General features: G+C 37.5%; 2 protein-coding genes across 4 annotated transcripts in view; both read left to right on the forward strand.

Moving 5' to 3' along the window:
* f8 (coagulation factor VIII, procoagulant component) overlaps positions 1-10,616 on the forward strand; it is a 32,982-nt gene extending 22,366 nt beyond the window's left edge. The window contains exons 21-25 of one of the 3 annotated variants that reach the window (XM_084430544.1): positions 438-593; positions 2,783-2,927; positions 5,621-5,769; positions 8,135-8,317; positions 9,751-10,616. In XM_084430544.1, coding sequence (XP_084286670.1) covers positions 438-593; positions 2,783-2,927; positions 5,621-5,769; positions 8,135-8,317; positions 9,751-9,906 — 789 coding nt within the window. In that variant the 3' untranslated portion in view covers positions 9,907-10,616. Of the gene's footprint in view, positions 1-437; positions 594-2,782; positions 2,932-5,620; positions 5,770-8,134; positions 8,318-9,750 lie in introns of all 3 variants that reach the window. The other 2 variants (XM_084430546.1, XM_084430545.1) reach the window with 2 other exon arrangements.
* The window catches only part of arl3l2 (ADP ribosylation factor like GTPase 3, like 2), a 298,428-nt gene that overhangs the window by 198,347 nt on the left and 85,209 nt on the right, over positions 1-14,872 (forward strand). The gene's annotated exons all lie outside the window — the stretch shown is intronic.

Raw genomic sequence — 14,872 nt, forward strand, 5'->3', positions numbered from 1 at the left:
TTTAAAATAATGGAAGCTTGTTTGCGCCACAGAATAAAATAAAAATAAAAAAGGTAATTACGACTTTTTATCTTGCAATTCAGACTTTTTATCTCAGAATATTGCGTGATATAAAGTCGCAATTGTGAGCTTTAAAGTCAGAATATAAAGTCAGAGAGATATAAAGTCGGAATTGAGAGATATAAATAAACATTCTGACTTTTTTTTTTCGCGATTGCGAGTTTATATCTTGCAATTCTGAGATAAAAAGTCAGAATTGTGAGATAAAAAGTCGCAATTATCTTTTAAAATGTTTTATTCTGTGGCGGAAACAAGCTTCCATGTCTGTACTGAAGTATTTATTTAATCGCTTGAAATTGTTCTAGTACTCAAACGCAACCAGAATCCACATCTAACCCTCCATATCTCTCCTGTTTATCTTTGTATGTGTGTTTTAGGTGGATTTGTTAAAGCCCATGCTCCTCCATGGTATTCAAACTCAGGGTGCAAGGATGGGTTTTAGCGAGTATTTCACCGTTATGTACAGCATCAGTTACAGCACCGACCAGGAGAACTGGACCATCTACAGAGGAAACAGCAGCAAGTCATCTTACGTCAGTACCAACTTCTGAATTTACATAACAATTGTCTGATTTAAAGGGGGCATATTGCACGCTTTGTTTTGTAGCACTTTTATTTTTTCCACTACAGTCCTAGTGGGATAATATACTGTTATAATTATAATGTTTCTTTCACCAAAAACAGTCCATGACCATTGCCACCCTCACCCTGTTTTTACTACTATATCTTTAGGGTGAATCTGTATGGAAGCTTGTTTCCCCCACAGAATAAAAAATAAAAAGGAAATTGCGACTTTTTATCTCACAATTGCGAGATTACATTTTTATCTCAGAATTGCAGGATATAAAGTCAGAATTGTGAGATATAAAGTCGCAATTGTGTGTTATAAAGTCAGAATTGTGTGATATAAAGTCGCAATTGTGTGTTATAAAGTCAGAACTGCGTGATATAAAGTTGCAATTGTGTTATAAAGTCAGAATTGTGTGATATAAAGTCGCAATTGTGTGTTATAAAGTCAGAACTGCGTGATATAAAGTTGCAATTGTGTTATAAAGTCAGAATTGTGTGATATAAAGTCGCAATTGTGTTATAAAGTCAGAATTGTGAGATATAAAGTTGCAATTGTGTTATAAAGTCAGAATTGTGTGATATAAAGTCGCAATTGTGTTATAAAGTCAGAATTGCGTGATATAAAGTTGCAATTGTGTTATAAAGTCAGAATTGCGTGATATAAAGTCGCAATTGTGTGTTATAAAGTCAGAATTGCGTGATATAAAGTCGCAATTGTGTGTTATAAAGTCAGAATTGCGTGATATAAAGTCGCAATTGTGTGTTATAAAGTCAGAATTGTGTGATATAAAGTCGCAATTGTGTGTTATAAAGTCAGAACTGCGTGATATAAAGTCGCAATTGTGTGTTATAAAGTCAGAATTGTGTGATATAAAGTCGCAATTGTGTTATAAAGTCAGAATTGTGTGATATAAAGTCGCAATTGTGTTATAAAGTCAGAATTGTGTGATATTAAGTCGCAATTGTGTGTTATAAAGTCAGAATTGTGTGATATAAAGTCGCAATTGTGTTATAAAGTCAGAATTGCGTGATATAAAGTCGCAATTGTGTGTTATAAAGTCAGAATTGTGTGATATAAAGTCGCAACTGTGTGTTATAAAGTCAGAATTGCGTGTTATAAAGTCGCAATTGTGTTATAAAGTCAGAATTGTGTGATATTAAGTCGCAATTGTGTGTTATAAAGTCAGAATTGTGTGATATAAAGTCGCAATTGTGTTATAAAGTCAGAATTGTGTGATATAAAGTTGCAATTGTGTGTTATAAAGTCAGAATTGTGAGATATAAAGTCGCAATTGTGTTATAAAGTCAGAATTGTGAGATATAAAGTTGCAATTGTGTTATAAAGTCAGAACTGCGTTATTATAAAGTCACAATTGCGTGTTATAAAGGCAGAATCGCAAGACATAAACTCACAATTGTTAGATAAAAAGTCGCAATTATCTTTTAAAATGTTTTATTCTGTGGGAAAAATATGAGATCGGAGGAAAAAAATATATTTCAAAACTTTTGTTTGCTCACAAAACATTTGTGTTCCCCCAAGAAACGTAATTTTTCCTCCCATCTCATATTTCCATCATCATGTCACTTTAGAGGCTCTCTCACAACATTGTGCACATCAAAGTCAAAAGAAGAAATTATATTTAACTCAAATAAAATGAAGCACTATTTTAGCACTATTAAGAGCAACGACAACAAAAAATGTCCGGGCACATTATGAAGAGCAAAACGAAATATAATGGAAATATAATGAATAATTGGCAATGCACAAAATCGTAATTAACTAATAGATATAATTCACAAAATTCACATATTGACATATTATATCAGACTCTTATTTGATCTTCTAGAAAGTTCCTAGTTTATCCCTGCCACCTTGTTGGTGATAATCATTATATTTTAAGAGCTATTTTTTTTTAAAATAATTCTAGCTGGCCACTTAAAACACAAAACCTCCCTAAATCTCCCACCCCTGAAACATCACAATCGTAAAAATGCATGATGAAACTCACACCAACTTCATTTTTCCAGTGAAACTGCATTGCTTTGATTTCAAAAGAAGCCCTTCCCTGATCATAAATTAGACTATTTATACTGTATGTATTTCCTACTTTCAGTATTATTCACATCTGTTTTCTTGCTTATTTGATATCAGACCTTCAATGGAAACATGGATGGTTCCAGAGTAAAAGAAAACTTATTTTCTCCACCCATCGTGGGTCGCTACATCAGGATTCACCCTTTGACCTTCCAGAAGCTGCCCACACTGAGGATAGAACTACTGGGATGTGACCTCAATAGTGAGTGAACACACACACACACACACACACACACACACAATGATGAGATCACAGCATTATCTAACGATGAAGAACTCAAACACTGCATCAACTAGAAAACAAGTGAATTGTGAGAGTTCGTTATTGGTAACACTTTACAATAAGGTTCGTTAGTTAACATTAACCTAATAATGAACTGCACTTATACAGCATTTGTTCATCTTTGTTAATGTTAATTTCAACATTTACTAATACTTTCTTAAAATCTTGTTAACATTTGTTAATGCACTGTGAACTAACAATGAACATCTAACATTAACAAAGATTAACAAAAACAGTATTGCTCATGGTTAGTTCATGTTAGTTAATACATTAACTAATGTTTAATAAATGAACCTTATTGTAAAGTGTTACCTCATTATTCAGTGACTTTGCAAAGCACATTTCTTGTTTGCCTTTGTACGCCATTTTGATCCGCATGCAGCGATTTAAACATGAACATCTGAAGCTCTTGATGTGTTTGTCATCCTGCTACTTTTAATTCAAGCTTCAAGGCTTTCTGACTAGAGCGTCCCTTATGTCTGCTCTCTTTTACTTTGAAACACTTGTTCTCCCTTCAAGCATCAATGGCAACATCCAAAGCTTCATCATTATAAGAGAAAAGTTTGAGTAAATAAAGTTTCTCTAACTTGAGAGAGCTGAATGATGCACATGCTTCCACACGTCCAGAAACACGTCTCCAAAACTAGACCCTTGTTCACTGGTTCTGGAACTAGAGATCTTGACTTCATTTTAAAGGGGTGGTTGATTATGATTTCACTTTTCTAACTATGTTAGTAGTTGTTGCTGTTTGACGCAAAGTTACAACGCTCAAAGTTCAAAGCAAAGGGAGATATTTGCTTTTACAGAAATCGCTTTTTAAGGACTACAACAAACGGCTGGTAGAGACTACACCACATTCCTCCCGGGTTAGTGACATCACAAACCCCAGAATTTACATAAACCCCGCCCCCTGAACACGATTTATAGATTATCAAGACAGAATATGCTAATCAATGACTAGAAGATAACTACACATCAGCTACATAAATTCACAAACTAACCATTTAAATGTTGTCACTTCTTCTTGAGTCTCTCCATCATTGTCTGACTCTGGTTTGATCATAAAAGGCTAAAAGTTTGTGAAATGTTCAGTGCATGTGTGTGTGAAGTAATCGAAGCTGCTAAGGACATGAGCTGTTGAAGCTCCGCCCCCTGTGCCAGGAGCAGCAGCTCATTTGCATTTAAAAGGACAGACACAAAATGAGGTGTTTTTGCTCACCCTCAAAAAGTGACAATTTTAACATGCTATATAAAAATATCTGTGGGGTATTTAGAGCTAAAACTTCACACACACACTCTGGGGACATCAGAGACTTATTTATCAGAGAGCATTACACCACCCCTTTAAAGAACCCAAAAAGGTTCTATATACGGAGAAATGGCATAATACTTTCATGTTTAACAGGTTATTAAAAAAATTTCTCGTGATAAAGTATGTTTACTAGCTGCTTAATTCATAAAATGTAATCAAAATAAAAAATGACTTAAAACTAAATGAATAAAGACTAAATCCATGAAATGATCCCATGATGGAACCCATAAAAGGTTCTATATTTGAAGCGTAGGACAGAATTCTTTAAGGTTCCGTATAGAAGAGTGTAATATGAGCAGATTTAATAATATAAATCATTAAAGTATCTCAATGATACTAAAACAACACTGCTTGAAACCAGTAAAAGCATGTTTGTGTGTGTGTTCCTCAGGCTGTTGTGTGATGTGTGTGTGTGTGTGTGTGTGTGTGTGTGTGTGTGTGTGTGTGTGTGTGTGTGTGTGTTCCTCAGGCTGTTGTGTGGTGTGTGTGTGTGTGTGTGTTCCTCAGGCTGTTGTGTGATGTTTGTGTGTGTGTTCCTCAGGCTGTTGTATGATGTATGTATGTGTGTGTGTGTGTGTGTGTGTGTGTGTGTGTGTGTGTTCCTCAGGCTGTTGTATGATGTTTGTGTATGATGTTTGTGTGTGTGTTCCTCAGACTGTTGTATGATGTGTGTGTATGTGTGTTTGTGTGTGTTCCTTAGGCTGCTGTGTGATGTTTGTGTGTGTGTTCCTCAGGCTATTGTATGATGTTTTTGTGTGTGTTCCTCAGGCTGTTATATGATGTGTGTGTGTGTGTGTGTGTGTTCCTCAGGCTGTTGTGTGATGTTTGTGTGTGTGTGTTCCTCAGGCTGTTATATGATGTGTGTGTGTGTGTGTGTGTGTGTGTGTGTGTGTGTGTGTGTGTGTGTGTTCCTCAGGCTGTTATATGATGTGTGTGTGTGTGTGTGTGTGTTCCTTAGGCTGTTGTATGATGTTTGTGTTCCTCAGGCTGTTGTGTGATGTTTGTGTGTGTGTTCCTCAGGCTGTTGTGTGATGTTTGTGTGTGTGTGTTCCTCAGGCTGTTATATGATGTGTGTGTGTGTGTGTGTGTGTTCCTCAGGCTGTTGTATGATGTTTGTGTGTGTGTTCCTCAGGCTGTTGTGTGATGTTTGTGTGTGTGTGTTCCTCAGGCTGTTGTATGATGTTTGTGTGTGTTCCTCAGGCTGTTGTATGATGTGTGTGTGTGTTCCTCAGGCTGTTGTATGATGTGTGTGTGTGTTCCTCAGGCTGTTGTGTGATGTTTGTGTGTGTGTGTTCCTCAGGCTGTTGTATGCCGTTGGGAATGGAGCGCCGGCTGATTCCCAGCACTAGCATCAGCGCCTCCTCGTTCTTAAACAAGTGGTTACTGTCCTGGACTCCCGACCTCGCTCGACTCCACCAGGAGGGACGAGCAAATGCATGGAGACCCAAGGTATCTATCTATCTATCTATCCATCTATCCATCCATCATTCTATCCATCCTTCTATCTATCCATCCATCCATCTATCCATGCATCCATCTATCCATGCATCCATCCATTAATCTGTCGTTCTATCCATCCATCTATCTATTATCCATCCATGCATCTATCGTTCTATCCATCCATCCATTCATCTATCGTTCTCCTTCCATTCATCCATCATCCATCGATCTGTCTATCTATCTATCATTCTAACCATCCATCCATCTATCGCATGTTTTCCTAGAGTGAAAGTGAATTTTCTCTCTACCTTGTGTGTGTTTTCTAAGCCCATTGTGAGTGTTTCCTCTGCCCTGTCTGTCTGTGTGAAACACCCCTCCATTGTCTTAATCTCTTTATGGGTTTTAAGTTATTGCTATGTCTATTTCCTCTTTGGACACGATTGCGCACAAAGAGCCAAGCACTGTCATCGAGGTGGATTTATGAGTTATTCAGAGCTATTATATAGTGTGCCGCTCTGCTTCACATGCAGTTCTGTTCTGCATTATAACTTAACATTAATACCTGCAGAAATCTGTGCTTATTAAAGTGTTATTTTTCCCCAAAAACAATATGCAGAGTCAAATAAAAGTAAATAAAATCTAGAGAAAAACGAAAATCTTGGTAATTTTCTGCCAGGACATTATCCATTAAGTTTACGGACATGTTCTTTAACCCTAAAACCACAACACAAAATATACAATCTCGACCGGATGTACTCGATACTAAAAAGAGTTAAAGCTTATTGAGCTGCGAAAGAGACGCTGTTCCCCAGGCGGTGCTGGCGTGAGCTTAAACAGACAAATACACACAAAAATATGTCATAATGCCGGTCTCGTCAAGTTTTAACTTAAACGCAGTCGGTTATGTCTTAAGTGAACATAAACAGTTGGGAAAGCAAACAAATGCTTATCAGTATAATAGATTTGTGCATTTGGTCTTAAAGTGACAGCAGCCTAATAAACCTGCTGCTGTCTGTGTCATTTAATGTTAATCAAACGAGAGAATCACTTTCTGCTCTTCACTGAATAACTTTAGTAACTTTAATAAGAATAATTGTATATTTAATTTATACGGTGAAAACTATACAGAGTTTTATTACATTTGATTACTTAAATAATTAATTAATTAATAATAATAATTCGTTACATTTATATAGCGCTTTTCTAGGCACTCAAAGCGCTTTACAAGGAAGGGGGAATCTCCTCAACCACCACCGATGTGCAGCATCCACTTGGATGATGCGACGGCAGCCATATTGCGCCAGAACGCCCACCACACACCAGCTTACTGGTGGAGAGGAGACAGTGATGAAGCCAATCAGTATATGGGGATGATTAGGAGGCCATGATGGACAGAGGCCAAGGGGCAAATTTGGCCAGGATGCCGGGGTTACACCCCTACTCTTTTTCGAAGGACATCCTGGGATTTTTAATGACCACAGAGAGTCAGGACCTCGGTTTAACGTCTCATCCGAAGGACGGTGCTCTTTTTGACAGTATAGTGTCCCGATCACTACACTGGGGCATTAGGTCCCACACAGACCACAGGGTGAGCACCCCCTGCTGGCCTCACTAACACCTCTTCCAGCAGCAACCTGGTTTTTCCCAGGAGGTCTCCCATCCAGGTACTGACCAGGCTCAGCCCTGCTTAGCTTCAGTGGGCAACCAGTCTTGGGCTACAGGGTGATATGGCTGCTGGCAAAGGAACACGCCGGAACACGCCGACTTCTTGAGACTTTAGCTTATTCACCGTATCCCCCAGAGTTAGATAAGTCCATCCATACCCATCTCATCTCCGTGTGCTGTAACACTGTCTGACACACCCACCGCTAGCCTAGCTTAGCACAAACACTGGAGGTAAATGGCTCCAGCTAGCATACTGCTCCCAAATAGTGACAAAATAACGCCAACATTTTCCTATTTACATGTTGTGATTTGTATAGTCACAGCGTGTACAAATAACAAGGTCACATGAGACACAGCCATCTTCTAACCGTATACATACTGGGAACTATATTCCCAGAAGGCGAAGCGCTGCTACTTGGGCGGAGTGATCTGCTGACTGTTTCAACTTGTTTGTTAGCATTGAAACTGCTCTGAAAGAATAGATTAAGGGGTTGGGGGCCATTTTGTGGGTTTTATGAAGGCATTGACAGGGGCTCCTTTACAAAGTTGTGCTTAGGGCCCCCAGAAGCCTAGGACCGGCACTGGATTTCTCATGGGTGTTTGTTTCTCTGAGTGTGAATACTCAAACGTTCATCTGTACAGAAAATAAACTGATCATCTTATATTTTGTCTCTTCCTGTCTTCCTCCTCTTCTTCTCTCTCTCTACAGACTAATAGCCCTCACGAGTGGTTACAGGTGGACTTTCTCTCTACGAAGCGAGTGACTGGGTTGATCACACAGGGGGCTCGATCTGTCCTGAAACTGATGATGGTCACTGAATTTACCATCTCCACTAGCAATGACGGTCACAGCTGGACCAGTGTGAAGGAGCAGGGCACAGACAGGGAACAGGTATGGCTATATTTTAGTGTATTAGCTTCTATTAATAATCAGTTTTATATGCATTTTTATAAGAATTTGTTTTAGTTAAATTATGGACAGAAATTAATAATGTGTTCCTTCCCGTGACTTATTCATTTCCTTGTTTTGATTGACCTAAAACAAGGTAATGAACAGTGTTGGGGAAAGTTATTTTTAAAAGTAATGCATTACAATATTGTGTTACTTCCTAAAAAGTAACGAATCATGTTACTTAGCAACTTTTTATGGAAAGTAATGTATTCATTTTTCTCACCTAGTCTGGGCTTGCTTTTTAATAACAAAAAAAAAGTTATATTTTTGGCAAATGTAACGGCCCTTTCACACTATGGGCCCTATTTTAACGATCTGAAACGCAAGTATCAAACGCGAAACGCAAGTAACTTTGTGGGCGGATCTCGGACGCTGTTGCTATTATACCGGCGGGGTAAATGACTCAAATCTAAAATGTGTTGGTCTGAAGTAGCTACATTACTCATAGGTGTGGTTTGGGCGTAAAGTGAAATAAACCAATCAGAGCGTCATCTCACATTCCCTTTAAGAGCAGGCACGCTTGTTCCATGGCGGATTGCTATTATAACGGCGGATTTGCCAGACGCACGCCAGGAGCGGTTCACAGCCGAGGAGACCGACGTTCTCGTCAGGGCCAATAATTTGGGTGATTTAATTAATTAATTAATTTAATATAGCTATTTTTTCACATCTTCATGGACACCACAATGATTTCCCTTGTGCGGAATATTTTTCCTTGTAATTATGTATGGTTAGCAAAAATGGGAACTGCTGCGTCTGTGTAGATGAGAAAAGCAAAGTGTATGCGCGTTGTTATGGCCATACATTATAGCCAAGCATGCATCCTTAAAATAGCATCTGAATAGCATATGCGCAACGTGCCACTGACTTTAGACTAGGTTTTTCCTGGTCTGTGGCGGAATTGTTTTCTGAAACTGCAAAATAGCACCAGGGAACGTTTGCGCAGGAACACGCCTCCTCTTTTCGCTGAACCGCCCCCGGGAGCGCAAGTTCATTCCCTAATTTACCGACGTGCGTCTGTGGAGGGAAAAGTCCGCAATTAAAAGCAATTAAAAAAATGAAACACCAATGTGATGTTTATCTAAAGTAATTTTTGCTTATAAGTACAGTTAAGTTGGCATAGGCATTGGTTAATAAAGTGATTTAAATACATAAAATATATTTGCAAAATATCTTCATGATTATCCTAATGATTTTTGGCATAAAAGAAAAATCGATCATTTTGACCCACACAATGTATTGTTGGCTATTGCCACAGATATACCCGTGCGACTCGAGACTCACATATTCATTCAATATGGTTCATTGTGTGTTTCTTTTGGGGTGACCTGTACATGTTCTTGATGTTTTGTCTCTTTGTCTCCCTGATGTAGATCTATGAAGGGAACAGTGAGCACGACGAGGAGGCGCTGAACATGTTTGATCCGCCTCTGTTCGCACGATTCGTACGGATTCACCCGAAAGGCTGGTTCAATGATATTGCCCTGCGGGTGGAGTTTTTGGGCTGTGATACTCAACAAACACTTTGAGTAAAAAAAAAAAATAAAAAAAAAAGTATGATCGACACAGTGCGGTTGAATGAATTATATAACGTCTAAAACACACGGCTCCGTTCCAAACCCAAGGAAAGCTATCTAATGCCTGCATACGTTTGCATTGTAACTGTAATGGAACCTCATAAATGACTGATCTGAAACATTTTTCATAGGTAGCACACAAGTAGTGCACAAAAGATATATTATTTATCACAAATTAATAATCAACATTGCACTTGACACCACCTATTAAGCTGGTTTGCATTAGTTAGACTGGTCTAGTGGTGTTAGAGTGGTTTTGTGCCATCGTCTAGTTAGAAAGCTCACATAAACACTACATAAGTTGATCTCTAGAACTGGTTTTTTTCATGCGACGTGATCATTTATGTGTTTTAAAATTGTAAGTTATAAGTGTTGTTCGGATCAGTACGCTGCTCATTTTACCGTCTGCTTTTTGAGACATTATTCTGCTGAGAAATTAACTACATATATCTCTATTTTTCTAGCAAGTGTACTCATGCATATCAGAAACTCGTGGAAGATTATTTTTATGGTTATTAGATGTTTGTATATTCTGGTCTTGAATAACTACTGAATCCCAACATATGCTGTACTTTTTGTATTTTGCACTGTGAGGAGTGAGATTACTATTTTGTAAGATATTTAATGTTTAATTGTGGAAATAAAAAAGACTATGAAAACTCTTTGATTTCCCTGTGCTTTGTGTTTCGTTGATAAATATTATTCTTTCACGGGTCTGTTTTCCTCCCTTTCCTCTCGTAAATCTGTTTTCAATATCTGTCATCACACATTATTATTAATTTTTACCATATAACATGCACACAATTAATAGACACACACATACAGACTTTATGAGTCTCTATAAAATGTGTGAATTTAATGGAAATGCAGAGAGACAGACAGACTTGCAAGGCAAAGGGTGGATGAAAAGTCCCACAGGAATACGATAACATTTCCATGTTCTGGCCCAGATAAAAATGGAGCGTACTATCAGTTCCTGTTTGACAGGAAGTGCTCTGGGGACGTGTTTAGCTTGGAGGGAAAATGAAGGCCTGAGTCTGAAAGAAGTTGCTGACCTTTTGTGTCACCTGTTATCTCATCAGAGACAAACACTGCTGCTGAGGAACAAACACACACGATCGGAAGCAACACGGCTAAACTTCGTTACAAAACATTACTGCATTATCATATAATGCTTAACAGATCATTAATCATGTGCATGCAAACCTGTGATGCAACATCAGTTTCACTGTTCATATACAAAATAGGAATATTAGGACCAAGCATGACCATGCAAAAGCCTGTCATCTGAAATTTTCTTCTAGAATGATCATTTTTAACAAGCTTGTATGTTTATGTTCAGTTATTTCACAATGAAAATGACCTATTAATTGTCATTAAAGTGAAATTACTGAACCTAAATATACGAGCTTGATAAAAATGATCATTCTAGAAGAAAATTTCAGATGGCACTTTTCATCTGAAGTCTTCGTATTTATAAATGTATATAATATTCCTATTTTGTATATAAACAGTCATCATATTATCATATTATGTTATCATATTATTATGTTAAGCATTAAAAGATGTCTTGTTTTGTTATTGCATGGCGTTTTACTCACTATAATGACTGAATTTTCACAAACATTTGTAGAATGTCTGGTTAAGTTCATTTTACTGTTGTGTTTCTCTTTTATAATAATAATAATAATAATAATAATAATACTTAATTATTATATGAATTAGTAAAACAATTGTTAGTCTTAATAAAAGTGATGCTTACTTTGGCATGTTTTTGACAAATTAAATAAACAAAAATAAACCATCCATCCAGGTAAATTGTAAAGCTATAAGATTCTCTCTAGACCTTAATAATATCTAATTCGTTTTTTCCAAAGTTCACTTAGTAGTCAACATGTGAAGTGGATCAAAACCTTTTCATCAAAGTTACACATGAATTTTGAACAATGCCCGTTCTTCTCTTAGGACAACTTTGATGAACTCCTCTGATCCACTTCACATGTTGACTACTGTAGATTAGGCCTACCTCAGAGCTCGTCCGTGGAGATCTGAGCATGTCTGGTTTACTCTTCAGCACAGAAGGAGACCACACTAACCCCGCAGGGCCGCACGTTGAGCTCATTTTGACAGCATGACTCAGCATGTCATTCCTCACGTCTCACCAGCCTCACTGGAATGGAAGAGAACATGACTCAATTCTTTGACTGTGAGCAAAACTGCCCTCAGTAATGGATTAAATAACGCTGTGTTACTACTTTCCCCCAGACCCACTCAAACATAGGCATGTAAAAGTGAGTTTTTTTCTTTTCTTTTTGGTGCCGTTTCAGTGGTTGTGACTAAAACAGGTGAATCAGTTACTCTGAGTAACACACTTGAAAAGGCAGACGGTGATTTGACATCGTCTCTTCATTCTTTCCATCTCTTTCGAGCTGAAATCCCCTCATCTGTGTTACCTGTTTTATGCCTGCGACAGACTGTGCGATTTCGGAAATACTATAATCACACCGTACGACATGTAAGGGATAATGAAGAGCGAGGCGGTTTTTATAGCAAATACAAATGTTTCTACTATGTAACAACTATGTAACCCTCCGCTTCGCGTCGGGGTCGTGATCAGCCTGTCGGGGTTGTATTCGCTATAACAACCGCCTGGCTCTACGTTATCCCGCTTATTAGATGGCTACCTACCAAATAAATCAATAATTTGACACAAAATATTGATTTAAAAATGAGTTTATTGATTTAAAAACGATTGTATTGCTTCCGCTAAAGAAAATAGTCCGTTCCGTCTCTACAGTTAGAATCCTGCGTCCATAGCAACGCTCTGTTTTTCATGGCAACAGTGTGTTATACTTCGCAGCGGTCGGTTATCAAGAAATAACACACCGCATTCTACATTAGAAATCAACCAAGCCATGTAATAAGGATCTAATAAACATGTTCAGTATGTAGGGGAGCGCGGGGCACAATGTAACACGGGGCTAGTTGTAACCATAGTTGTAACACACTTGTTTTAAATACTTTCACACATGCTAGGATGACGAAACTTGGCGTATTTACTAGTTGCCATATCAACACTATATAGAGAAAAAACTGCGCCAAAATCCATAGACATTTATTAAACCATAGCAAAAGTACATTTCTTACTTAAGTTAATTTTTCATCTCTATTTTTTGTGTTTATTTAAAATTAGACAAATCTGATATTATTTTAATCTCCAAGATGTTATTTAACAGTTGAGATAGCTCTTCAATGCTTCGCTAACTAGCAGAAGACACTAGCAGGGTTTAAATCCCAGTTGTGCAGGCGGGGGCATGTTGTCACACTGCGTTACAATGTGCCCCTATTAGAAATATGCTATTATATTCTATACTTTTATTAATTATATTGAGAAAACGTGAGAAAAAGGTGAATAAAGACTGAGAGTCAATGTTCAGAAAGTACTAATTATTTATTTGTTTTGAACTATGTTGTATAGCTGTGTTTTCCTGTGTTCGTAGTCAAAACTCAAAAATGAGTTAATATTTAATTATTAAAAATTGCCATTATTTTATATGAATTTTTAATTGTATTTTATGTAGAAAATATTTTAGTTTGTCTTGTATATTTTTTTTATTAGATCAGATTTTAAGCTGTCATATATGGTCATGTTACAATGTGCCCCACATATGTTACAATGTACATGTCTATGGGGCATGTTGTCACATTTCACTTCCATTCTTTCGGGGTATATCCAGAAAAAATATATATACTGTATTAATAAAACAAAACCACATAATTGTACTAGACATGTGGGAAATTAATGTGGGGTAGTAGATAGATAAGTAGATTTACACAAACTGAGAAAGTCAAAAAGCGTTACTTTGTGCCCCGCTCTCCCCTAGACTGTATGATGATCACACAGTGAATCGTAAGCTACGACGCAAGTTAGTATAGATAGAGGAATAAAACATCATCGGCATGTGTATAATAGTGTAAACAAACAGAGCGAGATGATGAATCACACTTGGGAAATTGTGGTTTTTACGTGCGGTTGAAAAAAAGAGCGAAAGAGGAGAACATGGATACAGAGTCATGGCGAGGGAAAAGAGGCCGACTTGGCATGACAATTTAGCAAATGGAGCTTGAGGTGATTAGTTTAAAGTTTTGATCGATATGCCATTTCATGATGCACTTTTATTGGCTAGTCACTAGATGTAAGTCGTAGCAGCAAACACACTGTGAGATGATCATGCTGGATTTATTAAACAGAAAATAATCTTTGGTTGCAAGACCGTGAGAACGGCCATCTTTGAACCTGTGCGAGGATCACCGTTTAAGAGCCACGACCACAGAAATCAACACGATTGGTCATCTTTCATCCGGAACAGGCCAAAATCATACAATGTGTATGTGTTAGGCTACAAGTAATAAGTTAAAGGTGATGCTCTTCTCATTCCTGTCTGTATACGTAAAGTCCTCTAAAGGCCAAACACACACAAGACATCATCTTCGTGAGTGACCATATATTTCCACACGATCTGGTTGGAACTGCTTATTATTATTTACGAGAAATTCATCATCAGCCTCTGAAAGCACTTAAAGCAGATCTGGAAATAATATCCTGAACTTCAGTGTATAAATAGCTTTTAGGGGCTTCTGTGATGGATTCAGACTGTGATTTTGTGTTTCTCTGGAATTGCTGTGAAGAAACGCAGAAGATCGTCTAACTATTTGCATTTAGTTTTAAACAGGTATTAGTATTATTTCCGATTACAGATAAACAAGTCAGTAAATGACAAAGCAATGCCAGTTAAATGTGTCACATGTTATGATATAAATGGACATTTACTTGGAAACTTACTTGAAAGAGCTTCTTTTTTCTTGACAGGATGTGAGAATTACAAGAGACGAAGAAAAATAAGAAGAACTGAAAGAT

Source organism: Rutilus rutilus, assembly GCF_951802725.1.
Source record: "Rutilus rutilus genome assembly, chromosome: 14".
Taxonomy (NCBI): domain Eukaryota; kingdom Metazoa; phylum Chordata; class Actinopteri; order Cypriniformes; family Leuciscidae; genus Rutilus; species Rutilus rutilus.